At 32.7% G+C, this 12,386-nt stretch overlaps 1 protein-coding gene across 1 annotated transcript; it reads left to right on the forward strand.

Annotated features, from left to right (window-relative positions):
• The first annotated feature begins 2,916 nt into the window (after window positions 1-2,916).
• On the forward strand, window positions 2,917-7,607 carry LOC140808170 (agamous-like MADS-box protein MADS3). The gene is made up of 8 exons (XM_073165218.1): window positions 2,917-3,098; window positions 3,833-3,917; window positions 5,694-5,755; window positions 5,990-6,089; window positions 6,413-6,454; window positions 6,922-6,963; window positions 7,058-7,137; window positions 7,477-7,607. The coding sequence occupies exons 1-8, from the start codon at window positions 2,917-2,919 to the stop codon at window positions 7,481-7,483; spliced, it is 600 nt and encodes a 199-aa protein (XP_073021319.1). The 3' UTR covers window positions 7,484-7,607.
• The last annotated feature ends 4,779 nt before the right edge of the window (window positions 7,608-12,386 follow it).

Here is a 12,386-nt window from a genome sequence, read left to right on the forward strand (position 1 = left end):
ACGGTTGTAAAATGATATTTGCGACGGACTCCATACAAAAATCCGTTGCCATTAGCGACAGTTTACTTACCGTCGCTGAACCTAGCGACGGTTAACAAAACTGTCGCTACTGGTAGCGACGGCATTCATGTAAAATCCCGTCGCTACGTAGCGACGGTTTCTAGATGAATTCCGTCGCTAATATTTTCGGGAAAATAAAAAAAAATTAATAATTTAATAAATCTGTTTTGTTAATTGGTACAATTATGTAAGAGATAAAAAAATTTAAGTTTCGTGAAGTGATAATATCGTGTAAGAGATAAAAATTTTAATTGTTTTGAAGTGATAAAATCGTGTAAGAGATAAAAATTTAAGTGTTATGAAGTGGTAAAATTTAAGTTTTGTGAAGTTGTAAAATCGTGTAAGTGATGAAAATGGAGCGAATTTGCATGTATTTATAGATAGTGGTGAAAGAAAAGGGAGGGGAAGCTAGGCGGGATGGAATTTTTGAAATTGGCGACGGTGTTTGTAAAACTGTCGCTAATATTCGCGACGGTATTTGTAAAACTGTTGCTAATAGTTGCGACGGTTATAGATAATGCGTCGCTAATTTCAAATTAGCGACGGGTGTACTTGATTCTGTTGCTTACTTTAGCGACAGTTTCAAATAAACCGTCGCAAAAATGAATGTAGCGACGTTTATATATTACCGTCGCTAATATTAGCGACGGTTTTACGTAAACCGTCGCTAATACCGTTGTGTTCTATTTTTAACCCACGCCAATCGACAACGGTTTTTCTAAAACCGTTGTCGATTGTCCAAAAAACACGTTAATAGACAACGGTTTATGAAACCGTTGTCATAAACGTTCAAAGACAACGGTTCTGTAACCATTGTCATTGACCCTAAAAACCGTTGTCTTTGACACACAAAAGACAACGGTTTTTCTAAAACCGTTGTCGATTGTCCAAAAAACACGCTAATAGACAACGGTTTATGAAACCGTTGTCATAAACGTTCAAAGTCAACGGTTTTACAGAACCGTTGTCATTGAGCCTAAAAACCGTTGTCTTTGATTCCAAAAAGACAACGGTTGTATAAAAACCGTTGTCGTTTGCTGAAAAAATTATCTACGACAACGGTTTTAGCTAAAACCGTTGTTAAAAAGTTTTTTAACAACAGTTTTGGCTAAAACCGTTGTCGTATGTGTGTTGTTGATTCTGAAAATTCTTGTAGTGTTAAAGTTCACTCTATATAATGGATAAATTAAAAATTAATTTTAATTTATATAACTAAAGTGTAAATAAGTAAGATATGAATTCAAAAATTCGATCTATTATTTTATTTTTAACAATAAATTAAACTATAATCGAAATGCATTCATCATGAACCAAATGAAAATAGTTTGCATTATCTCATATGATGGGTCACAACCATTTGATCCACATTCATTCATGTGATTGAATCTGGTGCATGCTTCAATATACAGATCAATGATCTATACAGTGCTTCTCCAGATGATCACAACCATTAAATGCGTCCCTTAGATAACATTCGTTAAATTTGAACATGGCTGCCGAATTGCATCCCTCGCGATGGTGAACATGGAATCAAGAGCAGGCGTGGATTTGGATTCAATCGATGTGTTGTATCTCCCTGATCTCCCTTGGTTGGCTTGAGTAAGCTTGACTTGAAAATAATTAAGTAATATTATTTCAATATACAAAATGATATATTATTGACTAACTTAAATAATTAATTTCTCATTCGCCCACAATCAGTTTTGAGCAAATTAATATTCCAAAAATATCTAAATTAAACATAGATTTCAATTTTCAAGTCAATATACACTTTTAGTGGATGAACGATATTTGATTTATTTTTCGAAAATTAATTGGGCCTAAAACCCCATTTTTCATGCAACAAGATAGAATACTGTCTTAGCTGGAACTTTTAGTCAAATTAATTTTTTTTCCAAGTATATATTCTACTATAATTATTTGTTTGGCTACATATACATGTAATATTGTTCGGCAAAATTAAATTTATGTGAGACGGTCTCACGAGTCATATTTTGTGAGACAGATATCTTATTTAGGTCATCCATGAAAAAATATTATTTTGTATGTTAATAATATTAATTTTTATTATGAATATCGGTAAGATTGAACCGTCTCATAACGATAAAGATTTGCGAGACCGTCTCATAAGAGACCTAATCATATTGTTCCACCTAATCAGTTGTGTACTTGTGTCGCCCAACCTAAATAAATCATTCCGTTATGTCCTTTCGAATATCAAAGAGGAGGGCTCGAGGAATTTATTCACATGCAATATCCTATCATTTGTGATCAACGAATTAAGTCGATCACATGAATTATCAAATTATTGTAGAATGATCACAATTACCTTGGCTCACGCATCTCTTTTGGTGACGATAGTGACGCGCTAGCCCTCCCTATTATTTTAGTATTATCAAAAACATTATTCAAGACTTGTAAAAAAAACATTATTAAAGACAGCCCACAAAATTTATTTTCGGCCAACGGTTCCCAAATCAATTAATATTTTCCTTCAGAATTAAAGCAAAAATGAAAACGTGTGCCCTTGGATTCTTCAACGTCCCATACGAAAACCTATCTAGATTATCTGTATCATGCATTCATCCCATATCAGTTAACTTACAATTACCCATGGTAAAACAGTAATAACAAAGACCAGAGGTGTCATCCATCTATTTAATATCACAAAAAATCTCGTGAAATTGTCTAGCCTGTAAATTTATGATACATATCTCCTATCCGACTCAATTCGTAGAAAAATATTACTTTTAATTCAAACATGGATCCAGTTGATGAATCTCATTTAATATATATATACTAGAAATGAGGAATGTGCTACTTACATAATTTTTATTTTTAGGGTATTGGGTAGAAATGGGGAGAGGGAAAGTTGTATTAGAGAGAATAAGCAACAAGGTGAATAGACAAGTGACGTTTGGTAAAAGAAAGAAGGGTTTGTTGAAGAAAGCTTCCGAGTTATCAGTGTTGTGTGATGCAGAGGTTGCTCTGATCATCTTCTCCAGTGAGGGCAAGCTTTTTCACTTCGGAAGTCTTGGGTATAAGCATTCATGAATTATTTATATATACATATATATATATATATATATATATATATATGTATATATGTGTGTGTGCGTTTGTTCTTAGTATTTTGTTTGAATTCGAGCGACAACTTTAATCAAACTATATTATAAGAAGATTTAAAACATGGGCCAGCTGTGGGAAAACAACTTTGGAAAAGCTATAGCAAAAAAGTTTTCGAGTACTGCATGTAGATTTTGTGTGGCCTGTCCATCCATTTGAAAAGTTCTAATTAATTTAGATATCTGTAGTACTAGAAATCATTATATTCAAAAACCAGAGCCCACCAATCCAAAACATGCGTATAATCAATCTATTTCTTAGTATGTTTTTGCAGGAAAATATGTCTTCGTTTTACATGGTAAGTACATTAAAATCCTCAAAGGATCGATCAACACTTCACAAAGGACACATACATGCATAGGTGTGGTTTCGTGAATAATGCATTTTCTCATAAATTTGTAGGACATGTTTCGATCGCAAGTACAGAAACGTTGTATCGGATGATCATTACTAGTCTCGATCAAAAGTTATAGTCGCTGTTAATTATGATGTCGAAACAATGGCTTAAGCGCATTGATTTTATTGATTGTATAAAAAACATTCGTAATTTGAAGTACTGACAAATTTAAGTTTGTGTTTATTACATGAATATTTTATTTCCTTTGTGGACTTGGGGTTTTCATTGTTTTTTCCTTTCTTGTACCAGAACACATAATACTATAGACAGGTACAGGCAGTTTCATTTCAATAATGCATTTGAAAGAGAAGATGCTGAACATGATCAAAGCCAGGTCTAATTTATTTCATCTAATTAATTTATGTCTTACTTTGGTATCTGTGTTTTGCAAATATCGCATGTCATTGTTCTCACCTAACTACATTAAATCTTATTCTACTGTTGCAAAGTATAGCTGTATGAACGGGCGGAGCCAGAAATGTGGTTCTGCCCGGACTAAAATTTTAAACTCTGCAATTTTTTAATATTTTAAATTGATCTATCCGGGCTAATATCATGTTAATCCAAAATTATACAAAATTTACATATAAATTTTTTTAAAAAAAATTAAGCTACCCGGACTTCATTACATGTGGCTCCGCCACTGACTGTATGAGTATAAAAATAGGAAAAATTGCAATTTTTATTCGTGAGTTGATATGTTTGGGTTTCAAGCATGTAACTCGTCAATTTTTTTGGTTTTCATGCAGTAGTTTGATTTTATTTTTTTAATTTTCTTCTACAGAGAAGCCAATAAATCATCGATTATTACAGGCCTAAACACTAAACCTCAAAATTTTCAATTTACAAGACTTAAACTACAATTTTTCTGATAAAAATATAAATAGACATAACCTTGAAGCTTCCAGAGCCAACCCACCATAAAAACAACGTCACGTCAATCCAAGTTGTCGCACCAAATTATCGGTCGCAGCATTAAAAATATATACGAAGCAGAAAGATCTAGATAATTAGAATCTAATACTATAACTTTCAATTACAAATAGAGGAAGATATCCATTTGTATGCCAACAAATCATTGATGGCAGTTGGCAGGGTCTGTCCCCTCGATTCTCCATCCTCAAAAATGGCTAAAAAAGTCCATTTTATATTTTATGTATAATATACATAAATAAATAAATAAACTATTGTAGGTTCCGAACTAGGAAGTAATATGTTGTTGAATGATTGGATGCAATTTGGGGTTAAAAGTTAGACTATTTATTTAAGATGATATTTTCTCTCACTTAGTATGTCAATAATGTAGTTGCTTATGGCAGAGACAATTAGAGTTGTTAAAATGAATTAGATATGTCGAATCAGTTCGTCACACCACATAATATAGGTGAGTTGGTAATTTATCGACATGTCAAAATGACGGTCAAACCCCCTTGCCAAATGATGGGTTGTCGGTTGAGTCGTCTTATCATATAAAATAAATGAGTTGGATCGACAATTTTTCCATCATGACTAAATAGAGAACATTCGTTGCTGGCCAACCGCTCCACTGTCCATTTTGTTGTACTAGTAGCACTATAAACGAGAAGTATTATGAATTATATGTTTATGACACAAGGAAAAGAGAGATGATAATACATTAAAATTGCAACTGTATGCAATGTAATGAAACTGACAAAATTTTGGGATTTAGTTCATAGTTCAATCAATATTTTTGGTGTCCGTTCGTAATTTAATGCAACTTTTTGGACTCTAAAGTTGAGTTTGAATCAAAGGATTTGGCTTTGGGATTTGAAATACATTGTCTTATGGATTTGCTCAAACAAATCAATGTAGATCTCGCAGTCTAGATTACACTTACAAAGCACCAAACGCAAACTTTGCGACATACACAAGCTCGAACTCGAGCTCGGATGGTGCGTTATATCATTGACTACATAGGGAAGCATGTCCTAATTATACCCTGTTAATTATTTGACAAACAATAAAAATAAGATTTATGGATATATCATTTTCTTGATGTATACATATATCTCTTGCACGTACAGTTAATTATTTCATCATCCATAAATCTCAAGGGTCGGTTTTCTTAAATATTTCATGTTAAATGCAGTCTATTTACCAAGCTGCGATGAAGTTAAACGCCAAATATCAATCTCTTCAACTTCTAAACAGGTCAGTATCACTTAGGGTTAATAATAATTTTGAGAATAATTATGATGCTTTACCCGTTCAACATATTTCTTATTTAATTTGACTCTTCTTCTGTTCTATCATGAAATGCATAAGTTCAGACACTTGGTGGAGTGATATATACTCCTGTAATTCTTCTGATCTACTTGTTAATTTGTGTAATTTTTTATATTGAATCTCTAAATACGTACATTTTCCGCGTGCTGTTCGTGTAAGGCACTTGCTTGGAGAAGATCTAGGATCCCTTAGTTTGAAGAAATTGCGAAATCTTGAGAAGCAAATCGAGGGAGCCCTATCAAAAGCAAGGAAATGTAAGGTACGTATCAAATTATTGTTCATAAATCGTTTGTTAGAAAAGGGAAAAAAGATAATGAAATAAGACGAAAAATGCAATTTTTCCTTTTATATTTGCATGATTAGTTCTGTTTCACATGCAAGTAAAAATAATTGAATTACTTTGTCTAAATTACTAATGAGAATTTCATTTTTAATTTTATCCTTTTTTATATGATATTGTATGCATGAATAAAACAACCTAAGACATTTCTAGTTTATAAAAATGCTTTTGAGTTTATTTTTATGCTATTCATTTCTAATGTTTTATTGATTGGCAAATGAAAATTCTAAAACTAAATGCAGAGCAAAAAGTTGCTGGAACGGGTCGAAGCTTTGCGAAAATTGGTAACACATGCATTCGCACACACTCATATTCTATGTTATTATATTTTATAACTTGTAAGAGGTCGAGCTCCGGCCTATAAACACACACGGACAATCAGTTGTGTGTATAACCCTGCCAATCTCTGTGCCAACTAATGAGGTGACACTCAATTATATATATATATATATATATATATATATATATATATATATATATATATATATATATATATATATAGGTGACACTCATTATATAGGTGACACCTATATATATATATAATGAGTGTCACCTATATAATGAGTGTCACCTATATATATATATATATATATATATATATATATATATATATATATATATATATATATATATAATGAGTGTCACCTCATTAGTTGGCACAGAGATTGGCAGGGTTATACACACAACTGATTGTCCGTGTGTGTGAATTACTGCTTCTTTTCTCATAGTTTTGTTTTTACTATGTTATCAGGACAGTGAACTTGAACAAGAAAATAAAGAGCTTAAAGAGAAGGTTATCTATAAATTTTGAATTGATTTTCTTCAATTTAATTGTTTGATTTTTGGGGCGTTAATCTCATTCTATAAATGTTTATGTGAAATGCTAGATTGAGAGAGGAATGCGACTCCGGGAAGAAAATTTGGTCGTTGAGGCTCATGCGGATCAGCGCGCTAACCACGGAAATTGGTAAATTTAATTTCTACCTTCGATAATGTTGTTAATTGTCCCACATCGGTTGGATAAATAACTTGGGAATTGTATATATTGATTTGGAAAATCCTCCCCCTTTGTGTGTTTTGTTATTACAAATAGTAGAATGGATTTTTAAGAAGAGAATTGATGGGATTTTTTATATGATGGGATTTACCACTTTTATATCGGTTCGGCACCCTAAGTTGCATTTGGAATTTTATGCTCTATATAATTTATGTTTTGTTTATTTAATGATCTTCCCACAAGAAATTAAATTGATTATTCATTTATTTGAAAAGTATCTATAAAATATAATAACATTTTGTGAAACAGGTATTGATTTGGATGCAAATGAAACAAGAAAGAAGAAGAAGTTGATCGGGCACTACCTATTTGAAATAAAGTGATGTCCAAATACATTAAGACTTGCTAATTAATTTCTATCAACTTTTCTTCATGTTTTCCTAGCTACGTAATTTTTACATGTCATGGATTTTTGTCCATGAAACTTTCATATTTTGATATATTAATTTTTCATTTTCAGTGATTTTGGTCGACATCTCAGCTGACAAGTACGCTATTTTCAATGATATGTTAGTATTTTCTGATGTCAAAATCGATATTTTTCGATTCTTTGAAAATTTTTTTGAATAAAAACTCAAAATTGAAGAAGTCATTGATTATAAAAATTCTATTTTCACTATCATTTCCAAAAGATTAAAAAAAAAAAATGTAAAACCAGTTAAGATATTGCAAAAACAATTAATATTCTAATTAATGGACTTGATAGGATCGAATTTTCAGGTTTCTTAGGTTGAGTTTGAAGCTTCAATCCCAAACATGCGTATAATCAATCTATTTCTTAGTATGTTTTTGAAGGAAAATATGTCTTCGTTTTACATGGTAAGAATATTAAATCCTCGAAGGATCGATCAACACTCACAAAGGACACATATATACATACATAGGTGTGGTTTCGTAAATAATTCATTTTCTCGTAAAGTTGTAGGACATCTTTCGATCGCAAGTACAAAAGCATCTGAATATATGTGTATCATATATAAATATTGTCTCAAATATTGTAACCTTTTACGTTAACATACAGCTGAATAGTAAATCACACAAATAAATAAATTAATTTAAAATAACTCGGAAATAATTGTATATATACAAGAGTGAGTCTCATGTGAGACCGTCTCACGGATCTTAATCTGTGAGACGGGTTAACTCTACTCATATTCACAATAAAAGTAATACTCTTAGCATAAAAAATAATATTTTTTCATGGATAACTCAAATAAGAGATCCGTCTCACAAATACAACCCGTGAGACCGTCTCATACAAGTTTTTGTCTTATATACAAATATAAATAATTGCACAATAACTCGGTACAAAATAATCACTAGAAACGTATAGTTAGCTTACAAAACCAATAAATGACATGAAAACCCAATTTCTTCGGCAACTTGCATCTTAAAACAAATAATAATCAGACTTAAAACGAACTAATGAATACAAAAAAAATGTGTCGAAAATTGGAACAAGAACAACACTTTCACAAGTGTTGTTTTCGTATGTTTTCAACACTCAATAGAAACCTCGTACAAAAATGCTACAATCGCCTTTTGAATAATTTTAAAACTTTCTCTCACTTTTCTTATACAAGGCTCTCTCTATATATGTTTGATTATTCTCGTTTTGTGTGTCACATATATACAGAGAACCGAGGTTCTGTGACTTTGATCAGATTGCTTAATTAATTATTTTTACAAAATATGGAAAGAAATATTTTAGTAGAAAATCATTTATTTTTAACATAAGAGAATAAATCTTTTAATTTTTCAATAGCTTTTAAAAGACAAAACACACGTTTTCTTTAGCTAGATGAAACCAGTACAATTATTACGCATGATTCAGCAGCTATGAATATTATTATCTCTGAACCACTTCTGACCAATTAAGTCGATTTTTATTTAATCGTGCAGTACGACGACATGCATGATTTTTCTGCAGGTTAAATATCCATCATCACAATCTTCACTGGCTACTGAATTTCACCATCTTACCTTAAAAAATAGAACACGCGCGTAATTTTGTTCAATCTCATCTTAAATGCGATGCACGACACCCTCTCACCTCGCAGTTATGAGTGTCAGATGTCCAGCTGCAGGTCTGTTTAAGACTCACTTCACCCTAACCTGTAGCTACCTACAGGTTAATGGAAATGGATTTTATGCATCAACTAGTTTTAATTCAGGATCTTTGTCCATTAAATTAATTTTTATATTTTGATATATTATAAGTTTTTCATTTTCACCTATTTGTTGGAAATGTGCCTTAGTTACGTTTGGTTAAAGATTTGCTGAATAATTGGTCAATTGACCAAGTCTTTAGGAACTAATTTTTGAATTATTTTGAATTGATATTAGGAGGATATTTTTGTTTCTGTTTTGTTTTTTTAACTCTATATAAAGAGTATTGCAATGAATAATAAAGGATATATTCCAGATACATTCTTTGGTTGCTTTCTACCATAAACTTGTATATTCCTTTTTTGCTATAAAACAACAAAATGGTATCAGAGCTTTCTTCTTGAGGGACCTTTGAGTGGAGTGAATCCAAACACATAACCCAGATTCAAGAATGGAAACCGAAACAAGTTTCTCCCATATAGCACCACCAATTTTTGATGGCGATAACTATCAAGTCTGGGCTATTAAGATGACAACATATCTGGAAGCTTAGATCTTTGGGAAGCTATAGAGGAAGACTATGATGTACAACCACTGCCAGAAAATCCTACGATGACTCAGCTTAGGATCCACAAAGAGAGGAAGACTAAGAAGTCCAAAGCTAAAGCCTGCCTATTTTCTGTTATTTCGAGCACTATCTTTACAAGAATAATGAGCTTGGAGTCAGCAAAGAATATTTGGGATTACCTCAAAAAAGAGTACCAAGGAAATGAAAGAACCAAAAATATGCAAGTACTCAATCTAATCAGAGAGTTTAAAATGCTGAAAATGAGGGAGACAGAAACCATCAAAGAATACTCCAACAAGTTGCTGGGTATAGTAAATAAGGTGAGGCTGCTTGGTAAGGATTTTTCTGATGAACGAATTGTGCAAAAAGTTCTCGTATCTCTGCCTGAAAAATACGAGTCCAAAATTTCTTGGCTAGAAGAATCTAAAGATCTGTCAAGCATTTCCTTGGTAGAATTGGTGAATGCATTACAAGCTCAAGAGCAAAGGAGAATGATGAGAAGAGAAGAATTAATGGAGGGTGCTCTTCAAGCAAAAGCAGAAAGTTTAGGAGGAGGTAAAGATGGCAAAAACAAAGATTGAACCTATCCAACATGTCCATATTGCAAAAAAACAAACCATCCTCAAAGGAGGTGTTGGTGGAGGCCTGATGTCAAGTGCAGAAAATGTGGTTTGTGGGACATATGGAGAGGGTTTGTAAGTCCCAACAATCTGAAGAGGCAAAGGCTTCTACTGAGCAACAGGAAGATGAGCAACTCTTTGTTGCAACATGTTTCTCATCAAATAGCTATTCTAATGATTCCTGGTTGATCGACAGTGGTTGCACAAATCACATGACTAGTGACCGAGAGCTCTTCAAAGAGCTTGATAAAACAATTACCTCCAAAGTAAAAATTGGAAATGGTGAATTTCTTCCAATCAAAGGGAAAGGAACTGTGGATATAGAAAGTCTAACAGGTTTGAAATACATTACTGATGTTCTATATGTTCCTAATATTAATCAAAATTTGCTTAGTGTTGGCCAGTTAATCAAAAAAGGCTTCAAAGTTATATTTGAAGACAAATGGTGTTTGATCAAAGATGCAAAAGGTAGAGATGTGTTCAAGGTGAAAATGAAAGCAAAAAGTTTTGCTTTAAATCTCTTGGAGGAAGAGCAAATAGCATTTTCAATTACAGAAAGCAATGCAGAATTATGGAACAAAAAGCTTGGACATTTCCTCCACGATGGACTTCTATATATGCAGAAACATAACTTGGTGAAAGGTGTTCCTTTGCTGGAAGACAAGCTATCTGATTGTGTGTCATGTCAATATGGCAAGCAAGCCAGAAAACCATTTCCTCAAACAACATGGAAATCAACACACAAGCTGCAACTTGTACACACAGATGTTGGAGGACCTCTTAAAATGCCATCTTTAAATGGTAGTAAGTATTACATTATATTTATTGATGATCATACCAGATTTTGCTGGATTTACTTCCTCAAAATCAAATCTGAAGTTGCTAGTATATTTTGGAAATATAAAGCATTGGTGGAAAATCAAAGTGGTTGCAGGATGCAGAAAATAAGGTCCGATAATGGGAAAGAATATACAAATAACATATTTGAAAAGTTCTGCGAGGAAGATGGCATTGAACACCAACTCACAACTCCTTACACCACACAACAGAATGGTGTAAGCGAGAGAAAAAATCGAAGTATAATGGAAATGACAAGGTGCTTGTTGCATGAGAAAGAATTGCCAAAAAAGTTGTGGGCAGAAGCTGCAAACACGGCTGTTTTTTTGCTGAATAGGCTGCCTACAAGAGTTTTACAAGAAAAAACTCCATTTGAAGCTTGGTTTGGTTATAAGCCAAAGTTACAGAATCTAAAGATTTTTGGTAGTCTCTGTTTTTCTTATGTGCCACAGGTAAAAAGAGACAAACTTGATAAAAAGGCTGAACCAGGAGTTTTTATTGGATACAGTGATTCTTCAAAGGCTTATAAAATTTTCCAACCACAAAATGGAAAAATTCTCGTGAGCAGAGATGTCAAATTTATGGAGGATAAACAATGGAACTGGGAGGAGTCTGTGAAGAAGCCATTGGAAGAACCATCACAGTATTTTGATGATGACATAGATGATGTTCTAGTTCGAGGTACAAGATCCTTATCTGATATTTATGAACGAAGTAACGTTGCTATTTTTGAGCCTGCAGAATATAAAGAAGCAAAGAAGGATGACAAGTGGATTGAAGCAATGAAAGAGGAGCTCAAAATGATTGAAAAAAATGACACGTGGGAGTTGGTGGATAAGCTTCAACACAGAAAGATCATTGGAGTCAAATGGGTCTACAGGACCAAACTTAATCCAGATGGTTGTGTGAATAAATACAAAGCCAGACTTGTGGTCAAGGGGTATAGTCAAGTGTTTGGAGTAGATTTTTCAGAAACTTTTGCACCATTGGCATGCTTAGATACAATTAGAATATTGCTTGCTTTG

Source organism: Primulina eburnea, chromosome 12, assembly GCF_022965805.1.
Source record: "Primulina eburnea isolate SZY01 chromosome 12, ASM2296580v1, whole genome shotgun sequence".
Classification (NCBI taxonomy): domain Eukaryota; kingdom Viridiplantae; phylum Streptophyta; class Magnoliopsida; order Lamiales; family Gesneriaceae; genus Primulina; species Primulina eburnea.

Bases quoted from the DNA above. Each gene is read 5' to 3' on its own strand.
- LOC140808170 (XM_073165218.1), top strand. From the start codon at position 2,917: ATGGGGAGAGGGAAAGTTGTATTAGAGAGAATAAGCAACAAGGTGAAT. The intron at 3,918-5,693 runs GTCTAATTTATT...TGTTAAATGCAG, and splicing joins CTGAACATGATCAAAGCCAG to TCTATTTACCAAGCTGCGAT. The intron at 6,090-6,412 runs GTACGTATCAAA...AACTAAATGCAG, and splicing joins CAAAAGCAAGGAAATGTAAG to AGCAAAAAGTTGCTGGAACG.